The 21,471-nt window shown below is 50.4% G+C and overlaps 1 protein-coding gene across 1 annotated transcript in view; it reads left to right on the top strand.

Annotated features, from left to right (window-relative positions):
* LOC123773344 (ankyrin repeat and BTB/POZ domain-containing protein 2) overlaps positions 1-21,471 on the top strand; it is a 198,588-nt gene that overhangs the window by 62,503 nt on the left and 114,614 nt on the right. The window contains exon 2 of the mRNA XM_069318138.1: positions 13,792-13,925. Coding sequence (XP_069174239.1) covers positions 13,810-13,925 — 116 coding nt within the window. The 5' untranslated portion in view covers positions 13,792-13,809. The remainder of the gene's footprint in view (positions 1-13,791; positions 13,926-21,471) is intronic.

Below are 21,471 nucleotides of genomic sequence, written 5' to 3'. Positions count from 1 at the left end.
GTGACCCTAAAGTAAACCAAACTGGGGAGTTTGTGACCCTAAAGTAAACCAAACTGGGGAGTTTGTGACCCTAAAGTAAACCAAACTGGGGAGTTTGTGACCCTAAAGTAAACCAAACTGGGGAGTTTGTGACCCTAAAGTAAACCAAACTGGGGAGTTTGTGACCCTAAAGTAAACCAATCTGGGGAGTTTGTGACCCTAAAGTAAACCAAACTGGGGAGTTTGTGACCCTAAAGTAAACCAAACTGGGGAGTTTGTGACCCTAAAGTAAACCAAATTGGGGAGTTTGTGACCCTAAAGTAAACCAATCTGGGGAGTTTGTGACCCTAAAGTAAACCAAACTGGGGAGTTTGTGACCCTAAAGTAAACCAAACTGGGGAGTTTGTGACCCTAAAGTAAACCAAACTGGGGAGTTTGTGACCCTAAAGTAAACCAAACTGGGGAGTTTGTGACCCTAAAGTAAACCAATCTGGGGAGTTTGTGACCCTAAAGTAAACCAAACTGGGGAGTTTGTGACCCTAAAGTAAACCAATCTGGGGAGTTTGTGACCCTAAAGTAAACCAATCTGGGGAGTTTGTGACCCTAAAGTAAACCAATCTGGGGAGTTTGTGACCCTAAAGTAAACCAATCTGGGGAGTTTGTGACCCTAAAGTAAACCAAATTGGGGAGTTTGTGACCCTAAAGTAAACCAAATTGGGGAGTTTGTGACCCTAAAGTAAACCAATCTGGGGAGTTTGTGACCCTAAAGTAAACCAATTTGGGGAGTTTGTGACCCTAAAGTAAACCAAACTGGGGAGTTTGTGACCCTAAAGTAAACCAAACTGGGGAGTTTGTGACCCTAAAGTAAACCAAACTGGGGAGTTTGTGACCCTAAAGTAAACCAAACTGGGGAGTTTGTGACCCTAAAGTAAACCAATTTGGGGAGTTTGTGACCCTAAAGTAAACCAAACTGGGGAGTTTGTGACCCTAAAGTAAACCAATCTGGGGAGTTTGTGACCCTAAAGTAAACCAAACTGGGGAGTTTGTGACCCTAAAGTAAACCAATCTGGGGAGTTTGTGACCCTAAAGTAAACCAAACTGGGGAGTTTGTGACCCTAAAGTAAACCAATCTGGGGAGTTTGTGACCCTAAAGTAAACCAATCTGGGGAGTTTGTGACCCTAAAGTAAACCAATCTGGGGAGTTTGTGACCCTAAAGTAAACCAATCTGGGGAGTTTGTGACCCTAAAGTAAACCAAACTGGGGAGTTTGTGACCCTAAAGTAAACCAATCTGGGGAGTTTGTGACCCTAAAGTAAACCAAACTGGGGAGTTTGTGACCCTAAAGTAAACCAATCTGGGGAGTTTGTGACCCTAAAGTAAACCAATCTGGGGAGTTTGTGACCCTAAAGTAAACCAATCTGGGGAGTTTGTGACCCTAAAGTAAACCAATCTGGGGAGTTTGTGACCCTAAAGTAAACCAATCTGGGGAGTTTGTGACCCTAAAGTAAACCAATCTGGGGAGTTTGTGACCCTAAAGTAAACCAATCTGGGGAGTTTGTGACCCTAAAGTAAACCAATTTGGGTACTTCTGGTGTGTGTGTATACTGCTTCTGGTGTATAGATATGTATACTGCTTCTGGTGTGTATATGTATACTGATTCTGGCTTATTTACGATCTTGTTAATCAGGGCCTTTAAAAATATGCTTTCGTGCACATGGGAATGCGTATGCACGCGTGTGTATGTATGTAGGCATGCAGGCGTGCACATGAGGGGCCATGTGTACCCCCTTATATCATGCCGGCACGTGTACACACACACACCTGCTAATACTGCCACACACCTACCAAATCACCTCGCACGTCTCAGCTGAAGCTGCTCCCCCGTGTCATACAGCTTCCTGAATACCTTATGAGGCCAAGACGGGTCGTCTCCCCCCCCCTACCGTCCACCCCCACCCCCTCCCCTCCCCTCCCAGCCCCCCACCCCCACCCCCTCTCCTCTCCCAGAGCCCCCCCTCCTCCTCTGGTTATCTTAGATCTTAATTATGGCATCGTACCGTGGTATATCGTTGCTCTGAAGATCTCCCGTTTATCGCGCGCCGTGAGGCTATCGTGCTCTGCATAGGTGGTATATCGTGTCTTAATCTTTGTCTGTCTGTCTGTCTGTCTCTCTGTGTCTCTCTCATGTACATCTATATCGTCCAGTAAGAGCCGCTCTCTATCTTATGTACATCTTATGTTGGCCAACATGATGTATAAACACACACACACACACACACACACACACACACACACACACACACACACACACACACACACACACACACATGTAAGCTCCACTGTCAGAGTGGTTGACAAATGGAATGCGTTTGTGGGAACCGACCTGTGAGATTTATATTTATTTAATTTATATGAATTTATATAGAATTTATATTTACGTTAATTTATATACTTCGATAGCAATTTGTATAATGATAAGTGGACTGTATTTCTGCAATAATCTTATAATCTCACAAATCGATCCTCTACACATTAGGGGGGGTTTATATTACACATATGCAGCCAATCAAATTACAGTAATAGCTACATACATTGATGAGGTTCCTTCTCTTATAGTACAGCAGGTTAGTCCACCAGGTATAACTAGAGTGTAGACACCAAATTATCCTCTTTGAGGTAGCTTCTATCACCCAGTAACTGGTGCACATAATCTTGCATCCTCGTCTTGACCTGTCAAAAGTGCGCTAGCTGTGAAGCCAGAATCCTATATATGACAAGCTATATCAGAGAAAACACTATACAGAACATTGAAGACCTGGCTTAATTACCTTTAGTATGAGGCGATTTCGCGTTCTAACCGGCTAACCCTATATCCTGACATTTATGGCCATAAATGAATGATAAACGGGTTTCGGATAGACACTTAACTTGTATTTGTAGACAGCGTGTTGACAATGGTACACCTTTGGGTTCCATAACACTACGTCCAAGTAAATTTAACAGGAGCCGAATTTGCTCCCGTGTGAGCCTCTGGTCTCAATATAAACAACAATGGCTGCCCTCCTTCCCCACTCTGACGCCTAGCTTACATTGTCCAGATTTCAGAAAGTGATAGAAGGGTCACATTTACTCTACTTTAATATTGATAATTAAGTTAATTTATATAAGATGTTTTTATGATGGTAAAGTCCAAAGACTAATGTATTTAAGAATAATTCCCAGCAGAATAGCTGGTGAATTATAATAGTATGTGGTGATGATATCCCGTTTTCTTTAGACGGTAATTCCACTACAAGTTACGTTTTCTATGGGTAACTTGTTGGTAATACAGTTATTATCTGTATGATTATTAAATGGTGTCGGATTTTCCGACATAATTCCCCAGGGGGCTGCTCACGGGTCGAAGTCCTATTTAGAACAGACGAACACCGATACTCCTCCTTCAAATTATTAGATTAATTTGATGTTAGTAGTTAGTAATCACACATTTGTGCGTCTGTTCGTACAGGACGGATGTCCCGTACTAGAGTTGTAGGGGTTAGAAGTCTAATGCGATTTCATTTCCCTGTCAACTCTTGAAAGGCTAATATTCAAGCCTTATTACATATTATTTAACCCAGAAGACTGGATGTGATCAAGTACTACAGTCAAGTATGATTCAGGGACTGCAGTGAGATCAGTGACATTAGATATAACTTGAAGTTTCTTCAGGTAACTGGTCACTGATATATAAACACTGAGGCCCATGGAATACATCTTGATTAAATAATAAATGTATCAAATCAGTCATCAGATTTATTAGGGTTTAATTTAGTTAATTGATTCAGAAGATTGAATAGCTCATCATTAAAGTAAAGTATGGTTCTGAGACTGCAGTGGGTTCAGTGACATTGGTCGCAGTGACTTGTAGCTGTTTTAGGCTACTGTTCACTGATTTGCCACTGAGGCCTCATGAACTCATCTCCAGCTTTAAATGATGATACTAACATCAACCTCTGTTACTATAGTCAGCTGTAATCTCCTTAGTATAATGCTACTGGAGAAATATAATCAGCTGACAAATTTAGATCTCTACTGGTATTGTTTATCTGCAGGCTTAGGTCTCCTCAGGCTTGATACTGGGCCTGAGAGTAATTTACCTCCTGCAGAGTTTAACATGGTTATACCCTGATATTTAGTAGGGCTACCGATGAATTGATGGTAGTAGTCTGTCCCCACAAGGACAGCCATTTGGCATTTGATTTGCTTAAATTTACCTGCAGCTGCTTGATAATAGCTTTCCAGGTCAGCATAATCAACTGTTGATTGTTGTGACAAATCTTCACATTTCTTGATCTGTCTTGTTAAATGGCATTTAAGACCTGCAAGGGTTCTTTTCATTCTCCCTGCATTATCCATACTGGCTAGTTGGTGAAGCCTTGTGGGGCTTGTACTTGGGCTGCTCATAATACTGAACAAGCACTGATGGTAGCCTAGGGTAAAATGCACTCTCTAGGCAATAATCCTACCTCTACTAGAGGTTAGCACTTAAAATTAATACACATTATATATATACAATCATACACACTAATGATTTGAGTGATAAACCAGTGTCACTGGAAGTACCTTTAGGTTAGCTCTTCTATATCACCCTAGGATGGTAGAGACACTAATTAATCACTCAAAGGTGTAATGATCATAAGTAAATTATTATATATACAACTCAATTCGAGTTGATAAAAATTACACCCAAAATAGGGTCTGGACCATCCATTAATGGTGTTAGGTTGTTCAATATAGTACAACTGACTATAGTAATAATGGGACTAGGATGAACAATAATAGTTCAACTAGTCAATGGTTAATATCCTACCCTGTTGTGGGTTGGCAATTAGTAAATATTATACTGTGATCACTAGTGCAATATATTAAATAATTCTCTATTTTGGAGAAATAATATACACAATTATTGATAATAGCCTCTTAATTAGCCTCTATGAAACTTCTAATATTATCAAGAAGTATTAAATATTATTAGTGACCTCGCGAAATAAAGTCCACAAAATTCGTAGATAATCTCTCGCGAAATGTAACACCACGAAATCCGTGAACAATCTCGCGAAGACACAGTCACTAATTTGGCTGGATTCTATATTAGCGCTGTCATTTCACGAAATAACACGCCACCAAATATCTGTGGGTGTGCATGAAACCGCTGACGAAGCTGAACTGGGCTGAGGGAGGCTCCTGAGCTCCCTCGAGGCTAGGCTGCCGTCTATGACTGGCTGGCTTTGTTTAAATAACACTGCACTAGTATATTTAATGAATCCACTGGATAACTGGTTCATCCGGTACTAAGATGACCAAATGTGGGTTCAAAGGATCAAATAATCCGTCATCCGGTTCGAAGATGACCAAATAATGTGGGAACCGACCTGTGAGATTTATATTTATTTAATTTATATGAATTTATATAGAATTTATATTTACGTTAATTTATATACTTCGATAGCAATTTGTATAATGATAAGTGGACTGTATTTCTGCAATAATCTTATAATCTCACAAATCGATCCTCTACACATTAGGGGGGGTTTATATTACACATATGCAGCCAATCAAATTACAGTAATAGCTACATACATTGATGAGGTTCCTTCTCTTATAGTACAGCAGGTTAGTCCACCAGGTATAACTAGAGTGTAGACACCAAATTATCCTCTTTGAGGTAGCTTCTATCACCCAGTAACTGGTGCACATAATCTTGCATCCTCGTCTTGACCTGTCAAAAGTGCGCTAGCTGTGAAGCCAGAATCCTATATATGACAAGCTATATCAGAGAAAACACTATACAGAACATTGAAGACCTGGCTTAATTACCTTTAGTATGAGGCGATTTCGCGTTCTAACCGGCTAACCCTATATCCTGACATTTATGGCCATAAATGAATGATAAACGGGTTTCGGATAGACACTTAACTTGTATTTGTAGACAGCGTGTTGACAATGGTACACCTTTGGGTTCCATAACACTACGTCCAAGTAAATTTAACAGGAGCCGAATTTGCTCCCGTGTGAGCCTCTGGTCTCAATATAAACAACAATGGCTGCCCTCCTTCCCCACTCTGACGCCTAGCTTACATTGTCCAGATTTCAGAAAGTGATAGAAGGGTCACATTTACTCTACTTTAATATTGATAATTAAGTTAATTTATATAAGATGTTTTTATGATGGTAAAGTCCAAAGACTAATGTATTTAAGAATAATTCCCAGCAGAATAGCTGGTGAATTATAATAGTATGTGGTGATGATATCCCGTTTTCTTTAGACGGTAATTCCACTACAAGTTACGTTTTCTATGGGTAACTTGTTGGTAATACAGTTATTATCTGTATGATTATTAAATGGTGTCGGATTTTCCGACAGCGTTAGGAAGTGATGTGGTGGAGGCTGACTCCATACACAGTTTCAAATGTAGATATGATAGAGCCCAGTAGGTTCAGAAACCTGTACACCTGTTGATTGACGGTTGAGAGGTGGAACTAAAGAGCCAGAGCTCAACCCCAGCAAGCACAATTAGGTGAGTACACACACATACATCACCGGGGCTGTGGAGGTGATGTTAACATGCTGCTGGTGTGGCCGTGTGTGGGGTCCAGCGTGCGGCCCAGTAGGGTCAGAAACACCAGTAGGGCGGCCCAGTAGGGTCAGAAATACCAGTAGGGCGGCCCAGTAGGGTCAGAAACACCAGTAGGGCGGCCCAGTAGGGTCAGAAACACCAGTAGGGCGGCCCAGTAGGGTCAGAAACACCAGTAGGGCGGCCCAGTAGGGTCAGAAACACCAGTAGGGCGGCCCAGTAGGGTCAGAAACACCAGTAGGGCGGCCCAGTAGGGTCAGAAACACCAGTAGGGCGGCCCAGTAGGGTCAGAAACACCAGTAGGGCGGCCCAGTAGCGTCAGAATCACCAGTAGGGCGGCCCAGTAGGGTCAGAAACACCGGTAGGGCGGCCCAGTAGGGTCAGAAACACCAGTAGGGCGGCCCAGTAGGGTCAGAAACACCGGTAGGGCGGCCCAGTAGGGTCAGAAACACCAGTAGGGCGGCCCAGTAGGGTCAGAAACACCGGTAGGGCGGCCCAGTAGGGTCAGAAACACCAGTAGGGCGGCCCAGTAGCACCAGAAACACCAGTAGGGCGGCCCAGTAGGGTCAGAAACACCAGTAGGGCGGCCCAGTAGGGTCAGAAACACCAGTAGGGCGGCCCAGTAGGGTCAGAAACACCAGTAGGGCGGCCCAGTAGGGTCAGAAACACCGGTAGGGCGGCCCAGTAGGGTCAGAAACACCAGTAGCATCAGAAATACCAGTAGGGCGGCCCAGTAGGGTCAGAAACACCAGTAGGGCGGCCCAGTAGGGTCAGAAACACCAGTAGGGCGGCCCGGTAGGGTCAGAAACACCGGTAGGGCGGCCCAGTAGGGTCAGAAACACCAGTAGCATCAGAAATACCAGTAGGGCGGCCCAGTAGGGTCAGAAACACCAGTAGGGCGGCCCAGTAGGGTCAGAAACACCAGTAGGGCGGCCCAGTAGGGTCAGAAACACCAGTAGGGCGGCCCAGTAGGGTCAGAAACTCCAGTAGGGCGGCCCAGTAGGGTCAGAAACACCACTAGAGCGGCCCAGTAGCATCAGAAACACCAGTAGGGCGGCCCAGTAGCACCAGGAACACCAGTAGGGCGGCCCAGTAGCACCAGAAACACCAGTAGGGCGGCCCAGTAGCATCAGAAACACCAGTAGGGCGGCCCAGTAGCATCAGGAACACCAGTAGGGCGGCCCAGTAGCACCAGAAACACCAGTAGGGCGGCCCAGTAGCATCAGAAACACCAGTAGGGCGGCCCAGTAGGGTCAGAAACACCAGTAGGGCGGCCCAGTAGCACCAGAAACACCAGTAGGGCGGCCCAGTAGCACCAGGAACACCAGTAGGGCGGTCCAGTAGGGTCAGAAACACCAGTAGGGCGGCCCAGTAGCACCAGAAACACCAGTAGGGCGGCCCAGTAGCATCAGAAACACCAGTAGGGCGGCCCAGTAGCATCAGAAACACCAGTAGGGCGGCCCAGTAGGGTCAGAAACACCAGTAGGGCGGCCCAGTAGCATCAGAAACACCAGTAGGGCGGCCCAGTAGCATCAGAAACACCAGTAGGGTGGCCCAGTAGCATCAGAAACACCAGTAGGGCGGCCCAGTAGCATCAGAAACACCAGTAGGGCGGCCCAGTAGCATCAGAAACACCAGTAGGGCGGCCCAGTAGCACCAGAAACACCAGTAGGGCGGCCCAGTAGGGTCAGAAACACCAGTAGGGCGGCCCAGTAGCATCAGAAACACCAGTAGGGCGGCCCAGTAGCACCAGAAACACCAGTAGGGCGGCCCAGTAGGGTCAGAAACACCAGTAGGGCGGCCCAGTAGCACCAGAAACACCAGTAGGGCGGGCCAGTAGCATCATAAACACCAGTAGGGCGGCCCAGTAGGGTCAGAAACACCAGTAGGGCGGCCCAGTAGGGTCAGAAACACCAGTAGGGCGGCCCAGTAGGGTCAGAAACACCAGTAGGGCGGCCCAGTAGCATCAGAAACACCAGTAGGGCGGCCCAGTAGCATCAGGAACACCAGTAGGGCGGCCCAGTAGCACCAGAAACACCAGTAGGGCGGCCCAGTAGCATCAGAAACACCGGTAATTAAATGCTGTGCGATGCACTATCGTTACAATCGGCATTCGAGCCCCGCCCGTCGCTGCCATAATTGGGTCTTTCTAAGTTCTTATTGCCACAAGCTGGGTACCGTGAGGAGGCATGTACCCCGCATGGGTATGTACCCCGCATGGGTATGTATCCCGCATGGGTATGTACTCACGTGGGTATGCACCCCACATGGGTATGTACTCACGTGGGTATGTACCCCACATGGGTATGTACTCGCATGGGTATGATAGCACAATATCGCAGACTTCTTTACCCCCATTATAGAGGCTTGGACAAAGGCAGGACTTACTCACACACCTGCCTTCGTACACCTGTCTCCTACACCTGCCTTCCTACACCTGTCTTCCTACATCGGATTCACACATACACCTGGCTGCGTACACCAGATACACACCTGCCTTCCATCACCAAATACACACACACACCTGTCTTCCTACACTAGACACACACACATATATATCTGGCCTCCTACACCAGACGCATGTACACCTGCCTGCACCACACACACACACACACACACACACACACACACACACACACACACACACACACACACACACACACACGGGACCAAAGAGCCAGAGCTCAACCCCCGCAAACACAACTAGGTGAGTACTAGGTGAGTACACACACACACACACACACACACACACACACACACACACACACACACACACACACTACCGCATCTGGACCCAACATTATGAAACAAGACGAAATCTGGCGACGCAGAGTGAGAGGGCGAACGCTAGAACCAGCTCCTGGTCCCCAGTTGCCAATCCACCTTCTCATTCACCAATAACTTTCCCATTGAATTACTTTAAATCCAAGTCAAGAACTAGCCCCAGACGGCCCAAAAGGCTCCATCAACATTGTGTCTTTGGGGATTTTGGGATTTTAGTTCAATTGGGAGGTTGAGAGGATATGGACGATGGGTGGTGGTACATGAGGATATGAGTGGAAGATGTTGGGTGGGGTGGCTTCATTACTCGCTAGGGCAAGGTAGTGTTTAGGGCGATGGTTGGCACAGGTAGCCCTAGTTACTTACCTGGCCCATGCTGGCCCCTTATGGTGGTTGTAGTGGTGGTGGTGGTGTGGTTGAGGGGGGTGGAGGGAGGGGTGTGGTGGTGGAGGTGATGGTGGTGGTGTGGTGGTGGTGTGGTGGTGGAGGTGATGGTGGTGGTGTGGTGGTGGTGTGGTGGTGGTGTGGTGGTGGTGGTGGTGGGGTGGTGGTGTGGTGGTGGTGGTGGTGTGGTGGTGGTGGTGGTGTGGTGTGGTGGTGGGAGGTGGTGGTGGTTGTGGTGGTGATGGGGGTGGTGGTGGTGTGGTGGTGATGGGGTGGTGGTGTGGTGGTGGTGTGGTGGTGGTGGTGTGGTGGTGGTGGTGATGGTGGTGGTGGTGTGGTGGTGGTGGTGTTGTGATGGAGGGAGGGATGTGGTGGAGGGAGGGGTTATCTTGAGGTTATCTTGAGATGATTTCGGGGCTTTAGTGTCCCCGCGGCCCGGTCCTCGACCAGGCCTCCACCCCCAGGAAGCAGCCCGCGACAGCTGACTAACACCCAGGTACCTATTTTACTGCTAGGTAACAGAAGCATCAAGGTGAAAAAAACTCTGCCCATTGTTTCTCGCCGGCGCCCGGGATCGAACCCGAAACCACAGGATCACGTGTCCAGTGTTGTGTCCGCTCAGCCACCTGCTCCCCCTAGGTTCACTAGGCCTACACCACAGCCGGCGGCCCATCCCGCGAGAACACTCCGCTCCTCTACACACTCCACGCCTCAAGGCAACTATACTATACACACCGACAAGTGCAGTTCGCAGGTCAACTGCTCAATATGTCCCATCCAAAGAAGCTGGAGCCGAAGGAATATAAAATGGTCTAATCTACATTTATAATTTGATCCTAAAGCACATTGTGTTTTATGGGATATTCTTACTGTGGTGGAGACCCGTAGTCTACTGGCACCCAGGGCCCCGTAGTCTACTGGCACCCAGGGCCCCGTAGTCTTCTGGCACCCAGGGCCCCGTAGTCTACTGGCACCCAGGGCCCCGTAGTCTACTGGCACCCAGGGCCCCGTAGTCTTCTGGCACCCAGGGCCCCGTAGTCTACTGGCACCCAGGGCCCCGTAGTCTTCTGGCACCCAGGGCCCCGTAGTCTACTGGCACCCAGGGCCCCGTAGTCTACTGGCACCCAGGGCCCCGTAGTCTTCTGGCACCCAGGGCCCCGTAGTCTACTGGCACCCAGGGCCCCGTAGTCTTCTGGCACCCAGGGCCCCGTAGTCTACTGGCACCCAGGGCCCCGTAGTCTACTGGCACCCAGGGCCCCGTAGTCTTCTGGCACCCAGGGCCCCGTAGTCTACTGGCACCCAGGGCCCCGTAGTCTTCTGGCACCCAGGGCCCCGTAGTCTACTGGCACCCAGGGCCCCGTAGTCTACTGGCACCCAGGGCCCCGTAGTCTACTGGCACCCAGGGCCCCGTAGTCTACTGGCACCCAGGGCCCCGTAGTCTACTGGCACCCAGGGCCCCGTAGTCTACTGGCACCCAGGGCCCCGTAGTCTACTGGCACCCAGGGCCCCGTAGTCTACTGGCACCCAGGGCCCCGTAGTCTACTGGCACCCAGGGCCCCGTAGTCTACTGGCACCCAGGGCCCCGTAGTCTACTGGCACCCAGGGCCCCGTAGTCTACTGGCACCCAGGGCCCCGTAGTCTACTGGCACCCAGGGCCCCGTAGTCTACTGGCACCCAGGGCCCCGTAGTCTACTGGCACCCAGGGCCCCGTAGTCTACTGGCACCCAGGGCCCCGTAGTCTACTGGCACCCAGGGCCCCGTAGTCTACTGGCACCCAGGGCCCCGTAGTCTACTGGCACCCAGGGCCCCGTAGTCTACTGGCACCCAGGGCCCCGTAGTCTACTGGCACCCAGGGCCCCGTAGTCTACTGGCACCCAGGGCCCCGTAGTCTACTGGCACCCAGGGCCCCGTAGTCTACTGGCACCCAGGGCCCCGTAGTCTACTGGCACCCAGGGCCCCGTAGTCTACTGGCACCCAGGGCCCCGTAGTCTACTGGCACCCAGGGCCCCGTAGTCTACTGGCACCCAGGGCCCCGTAGTCTACTGGCACCCAGGGCCCCGTAGTCTACTGGCACCCAGGGCCCCGTAGTCTACTGGCACCCAGGGCCCCGTAGTCTACTGGCACCCAGGGCCCCGTAGTCTACTGGCACCCAGGGCCCCGTAGTCTACTGGCACCCAGGGCCTCGTAGTCTACTGGCACCCAGGGCCCCGTAGTCTACTGGCACCCAGGGCCCCGTAGTCTACTGGCACCCAGGGCCCCGTAGTCTACTGGCACCCAGGGCCCCGTAGTCTACTGGCACCCAGGGCCTCGTAGTCTACTGGCACCCAGGGCCCCGTAGTCTACTGGCACCCAGGGCCCCGTAGTCTACTGGCACCCAGGGCCCCGTAGTCTACTGGCACCCAGGGCCTGATGGAGATAATAGTAGTTGGTGGCGCCACCGTAGGGCCACATGACAACACAGTGCTTGCCGCACACCTTCACTTGCATCGCAGAAAATGGGAACATGGTATGGAGCGACTGGCAGACTATCCTATTTAATAATCTAAACGATTATTTTCCTGATAGTACTTGAGGATCACTGACTCTAGTAGTCTTGACGGGCACAAGAAGCCGGCTGCTTGTCAATGGTCCCCTCATTCTTCCTGACGATGTTCTTGACAGCTGGATTTTGAACTGAAGTAATGTCTTGGCATTTACACCTTCGGCGGGTAGGCGGTTCCATGTGTTTATAACCCTGTGGGTGAAAATGCATCTCCTGTTTTCTCTTCTACATTGTGGCTTGTTGAGCTGTAAGGTGTAGCCCCTTGTGTGTGTTACATTGTGGCTTGTTGAGCTGTAAGTTGTAGCCCCTTGTGTGTGTGTGTTACATTGTGGCTTGTTGTGTAGACTAACAAGGTACCCAGGACCTCGTAGTCTACTGGCACCAGGTACCCAGAGCCTCGTAGTCTACTGGCACCAGGTACCCAGGGCCTCGTTGTCTACTGGCACCAGGTACCCAGAGCCTCGTAGTCTACTGGCACCAGGCACCCAGAGCCTCGTAGTCTACTGGCACCAGGTACCCAGAGCCTCGTAGTCTACTGGCACCAGGGCCTCGTAGTCTACTGGCACCAGGCACCCAGGGCCTCGTAGTCTACTGGCACCAGGCACCCAGGGCCTCGTAGTCTACTGGCACTAGGTACCCAGAGCCTCGTAGTCTACTGGCACCAGGTACCCAGAGCCTCGTAGTCTACTGGCACCAGGCACCCAGGGCCTCGTAGTCTACTGGCACCAGGCACCCAGAGCCTCGTAGTCTACTGGCACCAGGCACCCAGGGCCTCGTAGTCTACTGGCACCAGGCACCCAGAGCCTCGTAGTCTACTGGCACCAGGCACCCAGAGCCTCGTAGTCTACTGGCACCAGGCACCCAGAGCCTCGTAGTCTACTGGCACCAGGCACCCAGGGCCTCGTAGTCTACTGGCACCAGGCACCCAGGGCCTCGTGTATATATATATATATATATATATATATATATATATATATATATATATATATATATATATATATATATATATATATTATTGTTGTTTCCATGGAATTGACATAACAAACATAGTTTCGAAACTCTTTACTACAAAATTAAAAAATGTCCCCCAAGACTCAGTCCAAAAGCACTCGTGGAAAATGGTGGCATCCTTCCAGTCTCCAGCAGGTCAAACATGCTCCAGTAACAGTGATTCCTTCTTATATTAATGCCATTTGCCCCCATAATTTACCCAGGAGAACCCCAGACACCCTGTACCCCCCAGACATAGGCTGCTTCATAAGCCCAGCGCCCCCCCCCCTCCCCTATTACATTATAATAAGGTGTTGTCTAAGTTTGCAGTACTGAAAAATCAATGAATGAATGTTCGTAATAAGGCAAATAGGACACTGGGATTTATTAATCAAAGCGTTAGTAATAAGCCCCCTGGTGGTGGTGTTCTTGCTCTGGTTAGGCCCCATTTAGATTATGCAGTTCAGTTTGGAGTACTAAGAGGGTGTGTGTTTCAGGAGCGATGGTGTGGTAGTATGGCGGCGGGGCAGCACGCGGGCCCGCACCCAATGCCGGAGTTCAGGGACGCCGACCACTACTGGGGCTCGAACAACGACCCGGGACACCACATTATCAGGCCCAAGCCCAGGAGGTAAGTCACACCTTCTCTCTACGCTCATGTCCGCACGCCTTGGTCACCTGTCACTCCTCCTGGCGGCACGGTGACAGCTCTTCCTTCCCGTAAGTTACTGTCAGTCAGGAGGCCTGGTCGACGACCGGGCCGCGGGGAGGCTAAGCCCCGGAAGCACCTCAAGGTAGGCGCCAGAGGTGGTTGTGTGAGAGAAGGTGATCCTACAGGACGCCACCATTCCCTGACCGACCCGTGCTGGTGTTATGAACGGTGATGTTGGCCGCTGGATCACATTTCCGTGTTCTCCGGCATTCTCCTCCCTCCTTCCTAATACTGCTCCACGCTTACTAATGGCCGCTTACTCCTTCTGTGGCCGCTAGTCTACACCATACTCACACTCCGTATACTGGGAGGGAGAGGGAGAGAGAGAGAGAGGGAGAGGGAGAGAGAGAGAGAGAGAGAGAGAGAGAGAGAGAGAGAGAGAGAGAGAGAGACAGAGAGACAGAGAGACAGAGAGACAGAGAGACAGAGAGACAGAGAGACAGAGAGACAGAGGAGGTAAGAGACTATAAGGACAGGGATTGGGAGAGAGGAATGTGTAACAGATATATGACGAGAAAGATAGGGAAGGGAGGTATTAGCATTGTATTGGGGGGGGGGGGGTAAAAGATGTGTGTGTGTGTGTGTGTGCAGGTGTTTGAGTGGATGTGTATGAGTATACTCTCCTAGATATACTCACCTAGATGTGCTTGCAGGGACGAGCTAGGCTCCTAGCCCCGCCTTCCGAACGTTCGTAGATTGATGCAATGATTCATTTCTTAAATTTTCCCTATTTACATTTAACATTTTTAATCGAATTTGCTTCAATGACTTCTAAATCTAACCAATTCCATTTACTGACAGCTCAAACACTTAAAAAGTTCTTCCTGATGTCTCTATGGCTCATTAGCGTGCCCAGTTTCCACCTATGAGCGCTCGTTCTCTTGTTAGCTTTGACTGGTTAGCATTGTAAATGTGTGGCCACGTTTGTCGTAGAAAATAATAATAATAAAAAACTGCTTTCTGTACTTTGTCAATTCCCTCAGAATCTTGTATGTTTTATCATGTCCCCCTTATCTCACCTTTCCTCTCTGTGGGATAAGGTTCAGTTCCCTTAGTCGTTCCTCATAGCTCAATTCCCTCAGCTCCAAACGAGTCTCGTTGCATAACTTTTGGACCTTTTCTAGTCTCTCCTTGTCCTTTTTCATGTAAGGGTTCCATGCTGGGGGATGCATATTCAAGAGTGGGTCTCACCTTGGTTGTATATAGGGTCCGGAAAGCTCCCTTGTCCAAGTTTCTGAAGGATACACAGCTGTTGGCCAGTACCCCACACACAGCTGTTGGCCAGTACCCCATACACTGCTGTTGGCCAGTACCCCATACACAGCTGTTGGCCAGTACCCCACACACAGCTGTTGGCCAGTACCCCATACACAGCTGTTGGCCAGTACCACATACACAGCTGTTGGCCAGTACCCCATACACTGCTGTTGGCCAGTACCCCATACACAGCTGTTGGCCAGTACCCCATACACAGCTGTTGGCCAGTACCCCACACACAGCTGTTGGCCAGTACCCCATACACTGCTGTTGGCCAGTACCCCATACACAGCTGTTGGCCAGTACCCCATACACAGCTGTTGGCCAGTACCCCACACACAGCTGTTGGCCAGTACCCCATACACTGCTGTTGGCCAGTACCCCACACACACAGCTGTTGGCCAGTACCCCATACACAGCTGTTGGCCAGTACCCCATACACAGCTGTTGGCCAGTACCCCATACACAGCTGTTGGCCAGTACCCCATACACAGCTGTTGGCCAGTACCCCATACACAGCTGTTGGCCAGTACCCCATACACAGCTGTTGGTCAGTACCCCATACACAGCTGTTGGCCAGTACCCCACACACAGCTGTTGGCCAGTACCCCATACACAGCTGTTGGCCAGTACCCCACACACAGCTGTTGGCCAGTACCCCACACACAGCTGTTGGCCAGTACCCCATACACAGCTGTTGGCCAGTACCCCATACACAGCTGTTGGCCAGTACCCCATACACAGCTGTTGGCCAGTACCCCATACACAGCTGTTGGTCAGTACCCCATACACAGCTGTTGGCCAGTACCCCATACACAGCTGTTGGCCAGTACCCCATACACAGCTGTTGGCCAGTACCCCATACACAGCTGTTGGCCAGTACCCCATACATAGCTGTTGGCCAGTACCCTATACACAGCTGTTGGCCAGTACCCCATACACAGCTGTTGGCCAGTACCCCATACATAGCTGTTGGTCAGTACCCCATACACAGCTGTTGACCAGTACCCCATACACAGCTGTTGGCCAGTACCCCATACACAGCTGTTGGCCAGTACCCCATACACAGCTGTTGGCCAGTATACACAGCTACTGTTATTCTGCTGATGTGGGCGTCTGGCATCAGATTTTGGCTTATGTCCACTTCCAGGTTTTTCTTCTTTTCAGATTAAAGAACTTGTCTTCCCTTCATCCTATACTGCTGTACTGGTCTATGGACTCTTGTCCCATTCCTCGTAACCTTGTATTTGCCTGGGTTAAAATCTAGCAACCATTTTTCAGACCACTTCTAGAATGTACTCACCTAGTTGTGTTTGCGGGGGTTGAGCTCTGGCTCTTTGGTCCAAATGTGTGTGTCCAATGTGTGTGTGCATGTATGTGTATGTATATGTATTAGGTGAAATTGTGTATGAGTGTGGGGGGGGGCCTCTTGGCCTTCTGTACTCGTTTAGGCTTAGCTAAATTCTTTTATTTAGTATGTGTGTAAAGACACGAGCGGCTCTGAGAACCCGCCACAGTGTTCCATTCATCACCAGTTGGCTGAAGCAACCAAACAAGAAAGAAAGAAAGAAAGAAAGAAAGAAGCCATGGCAACATTCCCTTATCTCAGAGATAAGGATGCTGAGTAGATGATGAGCGGGAAGCTCTCCCGCGACCTGAAACGTTTGACCATGATATATTGCTGTTGCTGAAGACCTCTTGGTCAGAGGACTACGGGCTCACCATACCCCGTGCTACTTGGAACTTTTGGTTCCAGGTAGGGAATTGAAACCTTTGGGAAGGAAACCTTTGCATGAACGCTTCAAAGACTGGATATATATCGGGGACTGGGACTTGGTTAACGTCTCGCTAAACTGTGGAGGTCAGGACACCAGATGCAGGCGATGAGTCACAAAATCGACTTGAGAATGGTCCAGGACGGACCGAAACGTCGTCGTCCCTTCAACTTCTAGTGTGTGGTCTGGTCAACATGACACCAGTCTTCGCTCCGCCAGTCCCGTTAGTGACCGTCCCCGCCCCCCCCCCTCTCTCCAGCCTAGTCGTATAGACTAGTAGCCCGAGTCCCAATTATGTGAACTCTGGCCTACTGGGGAAGATATGATTGATGGCCTTCCACGCGGCGTTGTGCAGGGCGCGGTTCCCCCCCCCCCCGCTCTCCCTCATGTTGGTGTGACGACGGTACAACGCCTTGACAACATTCGTGTTATATGGAAGACTTTGAAGCTCTTCTTCTTCCCTTTGATGGTTCTCGTGTGTGTGTGTGTGTGTCTCTCTCGCTTCCTTGATGATTAGTGTGATGACCACACCACACACTAGAAGGTGAAGGGACGACGACGTTTCGGTCCGTCCTGGACCATTCTCAAGTCGATTCGACTTGAGAATGGTCCAGGACGGACCGAAACGTCGCCACACACGGGTCCCAGGGAGGACCGAAACGTCACCACCCACGGGTCCCAGGGAGGACCGAAACATCGTTACTTCCCATACCTCCAGAAACACCAATGGCGCTGGCCGTAGACCAACAAGAGACCATACAGGGTAGAGGCGCGTTGTGGTGATGTAGCCGTGGTGAGCCACAATGGTGGTAGCTGTAGTCTATGTAGCCCCAGTGGTGGTGGTTGGGTCACATATATATACCACCAGCTGGGGGGCAGTGTTGACAGGGCCACCGTGGCCTGAGAAGGGGGGGAGGGGGGAGGGGGGATTACAGGTGTGCAGAGATGGTTGTTGATCTGTGCAACAAATTTCACCCGGGGTGAAATAATCGACGCGAGATCGCTGGGGTTGTTTCATGTGTAGGTTAGACATGTATATGTATGAGTTTGGTGGGGGATATATATATACATAGGAACTGCCTGGTATACAGGCCGTCTGAAGATTTGTGGGAGGGGGGGGGAGCATCAATGGAGTATATCTGCCGTAATAGATATGCTGCTACCAGGGAAGGTATACCATGGATATAAAACATCCTTGGTATAGTGGGTATACCATGGGGTATACTACCACTACCACTCCGGGGTAGTGGAGTGCGTGCGTGCAGGCGTGGCATACCCCTGGAACTGGTCCTCCCGTTATATACCACACAGTATATCATACACCGTTATACCACTTCATATAAGTCATCGTACAGGAGTTATATGGGCCTATAGTGTCCCCGGCGACTTGAATATCAGTATTATGAAGACAGGAAGTCTCAGTAACGGGGCTCAGAATTACACACCACACAGCTCAAGATACACGACGTGGGGCAACCCGTTCTCGCACTTTCTTTAAGTCAATATTGACTTATTAAATAAGTGCATATGTGACATAATAATTTATTGTGAATATTTTAGTTTACCTTGAAAAGCTTCATAGAAAACACCGACCTTACCTAACCTTCTTAGTATGTTAAGATAAGCATCTTATTGCTTCGTAATTACAATTATTACTTAACCTATTATAGGTAAACCTATTATAGGTATGTGTGTGTGTGTGTGTGTGTGTGTGTGTGTGTGTGTGTGTGTGTGTGTGTGTGTGTGTGTGTGTGTGTGTGTGTGTGTGTGTGTGTGTGTGTGGACAAACAAAATTATTTAGTAGTTATTGACAGTTGAGAGGCGGGCCGAAAGAGCCAGAGTCCAACCCCCGCAAGCACAACTAGGTGGGCAGAACTAGGTGAATATAGGTAAAGGGCTAATGGTGGACTACTGGTGGTGTGTGAGAGTGTGGCGGAGTGTGAGCGATAGTGGCGTGCGAGGAACACTAGTGAGTGGGGCCGCCCGTCACTCCTCACACTACCTGAACACTTCATTCAGGGACTGACCGCTGCCCGAGCACGTCCCTTACTTCTCTCCCCTGGTCCCTCAGGTGCCTGTCACTCCCCTTACCTCTCCCCTGGTCCCTCAGGTGGCTGTCACTCCCCTCACCTCTCTCCCCTGGTCAATCAGGTGGCTGTCACTCCCCTCACCTCTCTCCCCTGGTCCCTCAGGTGGCTGTCACTCCCCTCACCTCTCTCCCCTGGTCCCTCAGGTGCCTGTCACTCCCCTCACCTCTCTCCCCTGGTCACTCAGGTGCCTGTCACTCCCCTCACCTCTCTCCCCTGGTCACTCAGGTGGCTGTCACTCCCCTCACCTCTCTCCCCTGGTCCCTCAGGTGGCTGTCACTCCCCTCACCTCTCTCCCCTGGTCCCTCAGGTGCCTGTCACTCCCCTCACCTCTCTCCCCTGGTCACTCAGGTGGCTGTCACTCCCCTCACCTCTCTCCCCTGGTCCCTCAGGTGGCTGTCACTCCCCTCACCTCTCTCCCCTGGTCCCTCAGGTGCCTGTCACTCCCCTCACCTCTCTCCCCTGGTCACTCAGGTGGCTGTCACTCCCCTCAACTCTCTCCTGGTCCCTCAGGTGGCTGTCACTCCCCTCACCTCTCTCCCCTGGTCCCTCAGGAAGCTGTCACTCCCCTCACCTCTCTCCCCTGGTCCCTCAGGTGGCTGTCACTCCCCTTACCTCTCCCCTGGTCCCTCAGGAAGCTGTCACTCCCCTCACCTCTCTCCCCTGGTCCCTCAGGTGGCTGTCACTCCCCTTACCTCTCCCCTGGTCCCTCAGGAAGCTGTCACTCCCCTTTCCTCTCTCAGGAGACGGGACTATATATGTGAACAATGCTCCCATGATTGAGGAAAGATGTACATGTTTCGCAAGTGGTAGCCTAAAGGCTGGGTGAATACCGGCCATGGCGCACAAGGTTGTGCTCCGGTTCTTGTCCCCCAGCACCTAGGTTCATCTTTCTGTACATTACGACGCTGGTAATTGTCTAGTTAGACGGTGGTAGGCCACCCGACTCTCGCCTCTATTACCTCGCGTCCGAGAGGTCACATTCCCTCTGCAGCTAGGGCGCCGCACGCCCAGATGGCAACTTTCAATAACGGCAACACTTGCCACTTTCTCACATATGGCAACTTTAAGTCAAGGCTTGTGGCACATGGCAGCTTAGAGCCAAGTGGGGCGCTTGCTAGACCATGCTGGAGCCTCCAGCAGCCATACTTAGTACTGTGGCGGCCACAAGGTGGAGGCCAGACACCTCTCACTGTGTCTCACAAGGTGTTGTTAACCTCACCAACACTCACCAACACCCCCCAACACTCACCAACACTCACCAACACAGTAATAGAGAGAATTGGTATGGTCAAGCAGTTCCCTATCAAGGCAGATGAGCACTCTTGACCTTTACGACGCACCGCCATAGAAGCGCTAGTTGCCCGGCTCAAGTCTTACTAGCATTCATTCCACCGCAAAAGTCGACCATCTTGAGGGGAGCCATAGAGGCCAGTGTTGCCTGCTGGGGGCGAGGCTGAGGGTAGAGCCGTGCCCCGGGGTAGGTGCCGGGTCTAAGGTATGCTAGGCATGAAAGGGGTATGGGAGGGAGGGGGTATGAGCAATGAGGAAGGGAATGGAAATATGGGGGGAGAGTGAGGAGGGAGAGAATCTACATCTCTCATTCCTGCTTGAGTCTCAAGTGGCTATTAGTGACTAACTAGAGCAAGTGCAATGTGATAATGCTGGGCTCGGGTAAGAGGCAGTAGATCAGGTGCCAGTTGATGGAGTCTGAAGGATCAGGAGGCCAGAGACAAAAGACCCGTTGATTAACATCAAACACAACCCATCTCCTGAAGTCGCCGTCAGTGATGTACGTCCTCGGGTCATACCCGATGGACCCGGGTTCACTCCCCGGGCAGGACACACACGTTTGGGCACGCCTGTCATATGACTCACCTAGCAGTAAATAGGTAGCAGTGACTCTGGCAGGTTAGGTTGTGGTCTTGGAGGGACCATCCTCAAGGGACCTCGACACGCTGTTGCTCTAGGCACCATAAAGTGAAGCCAAAAGTGGTGAGAGGTAAGAGAGTGAAGTCACTCATGAGCCACTCTGGTCACTCTAGCAGTGTAGAGTGACGAGAGGCAGCAGTCGCCCTCCATAGTGACCAAGACGCCTGCCCGCCTCGCTCTTTTGGCGGGAAACTGCTGGCCACCAGAGTCCTCTACAGTAAAACACCGGAGAGCTTGTGGTGGGGGGGGGTTCTTAATTTGTCAAGTATTTACCCAACCACTTGCGAAACCTCTACATCTTTTCTCCATCATGGCGGCTTTACATTCAATAAACAGTTATGAGCTGGGAAGCCCCACGAGGTTATTACAATAATAACCTGGAGTTGTGAAGTTTACAAGCTGTTTAATAAATGG

This window comes from Procambarus clarkii, chromosome 89 (assembly GCF_040958095.1).
Source record: "Procambarus clarkii isolate CNS0578487 chromosome 89, FALCON_Pclarkii_2.0, whole genome shotgun sequence".
NCBI classification, from domain to species: Eukaryota; Metazoa; Arthropoda; class Malacostraca; order Decapoda; family Cambaridae; genus Procambarus; species Procambarus clarkii.
This window is presented reverse-complemented; position numbering and strand designations above follow the sequence as displayed.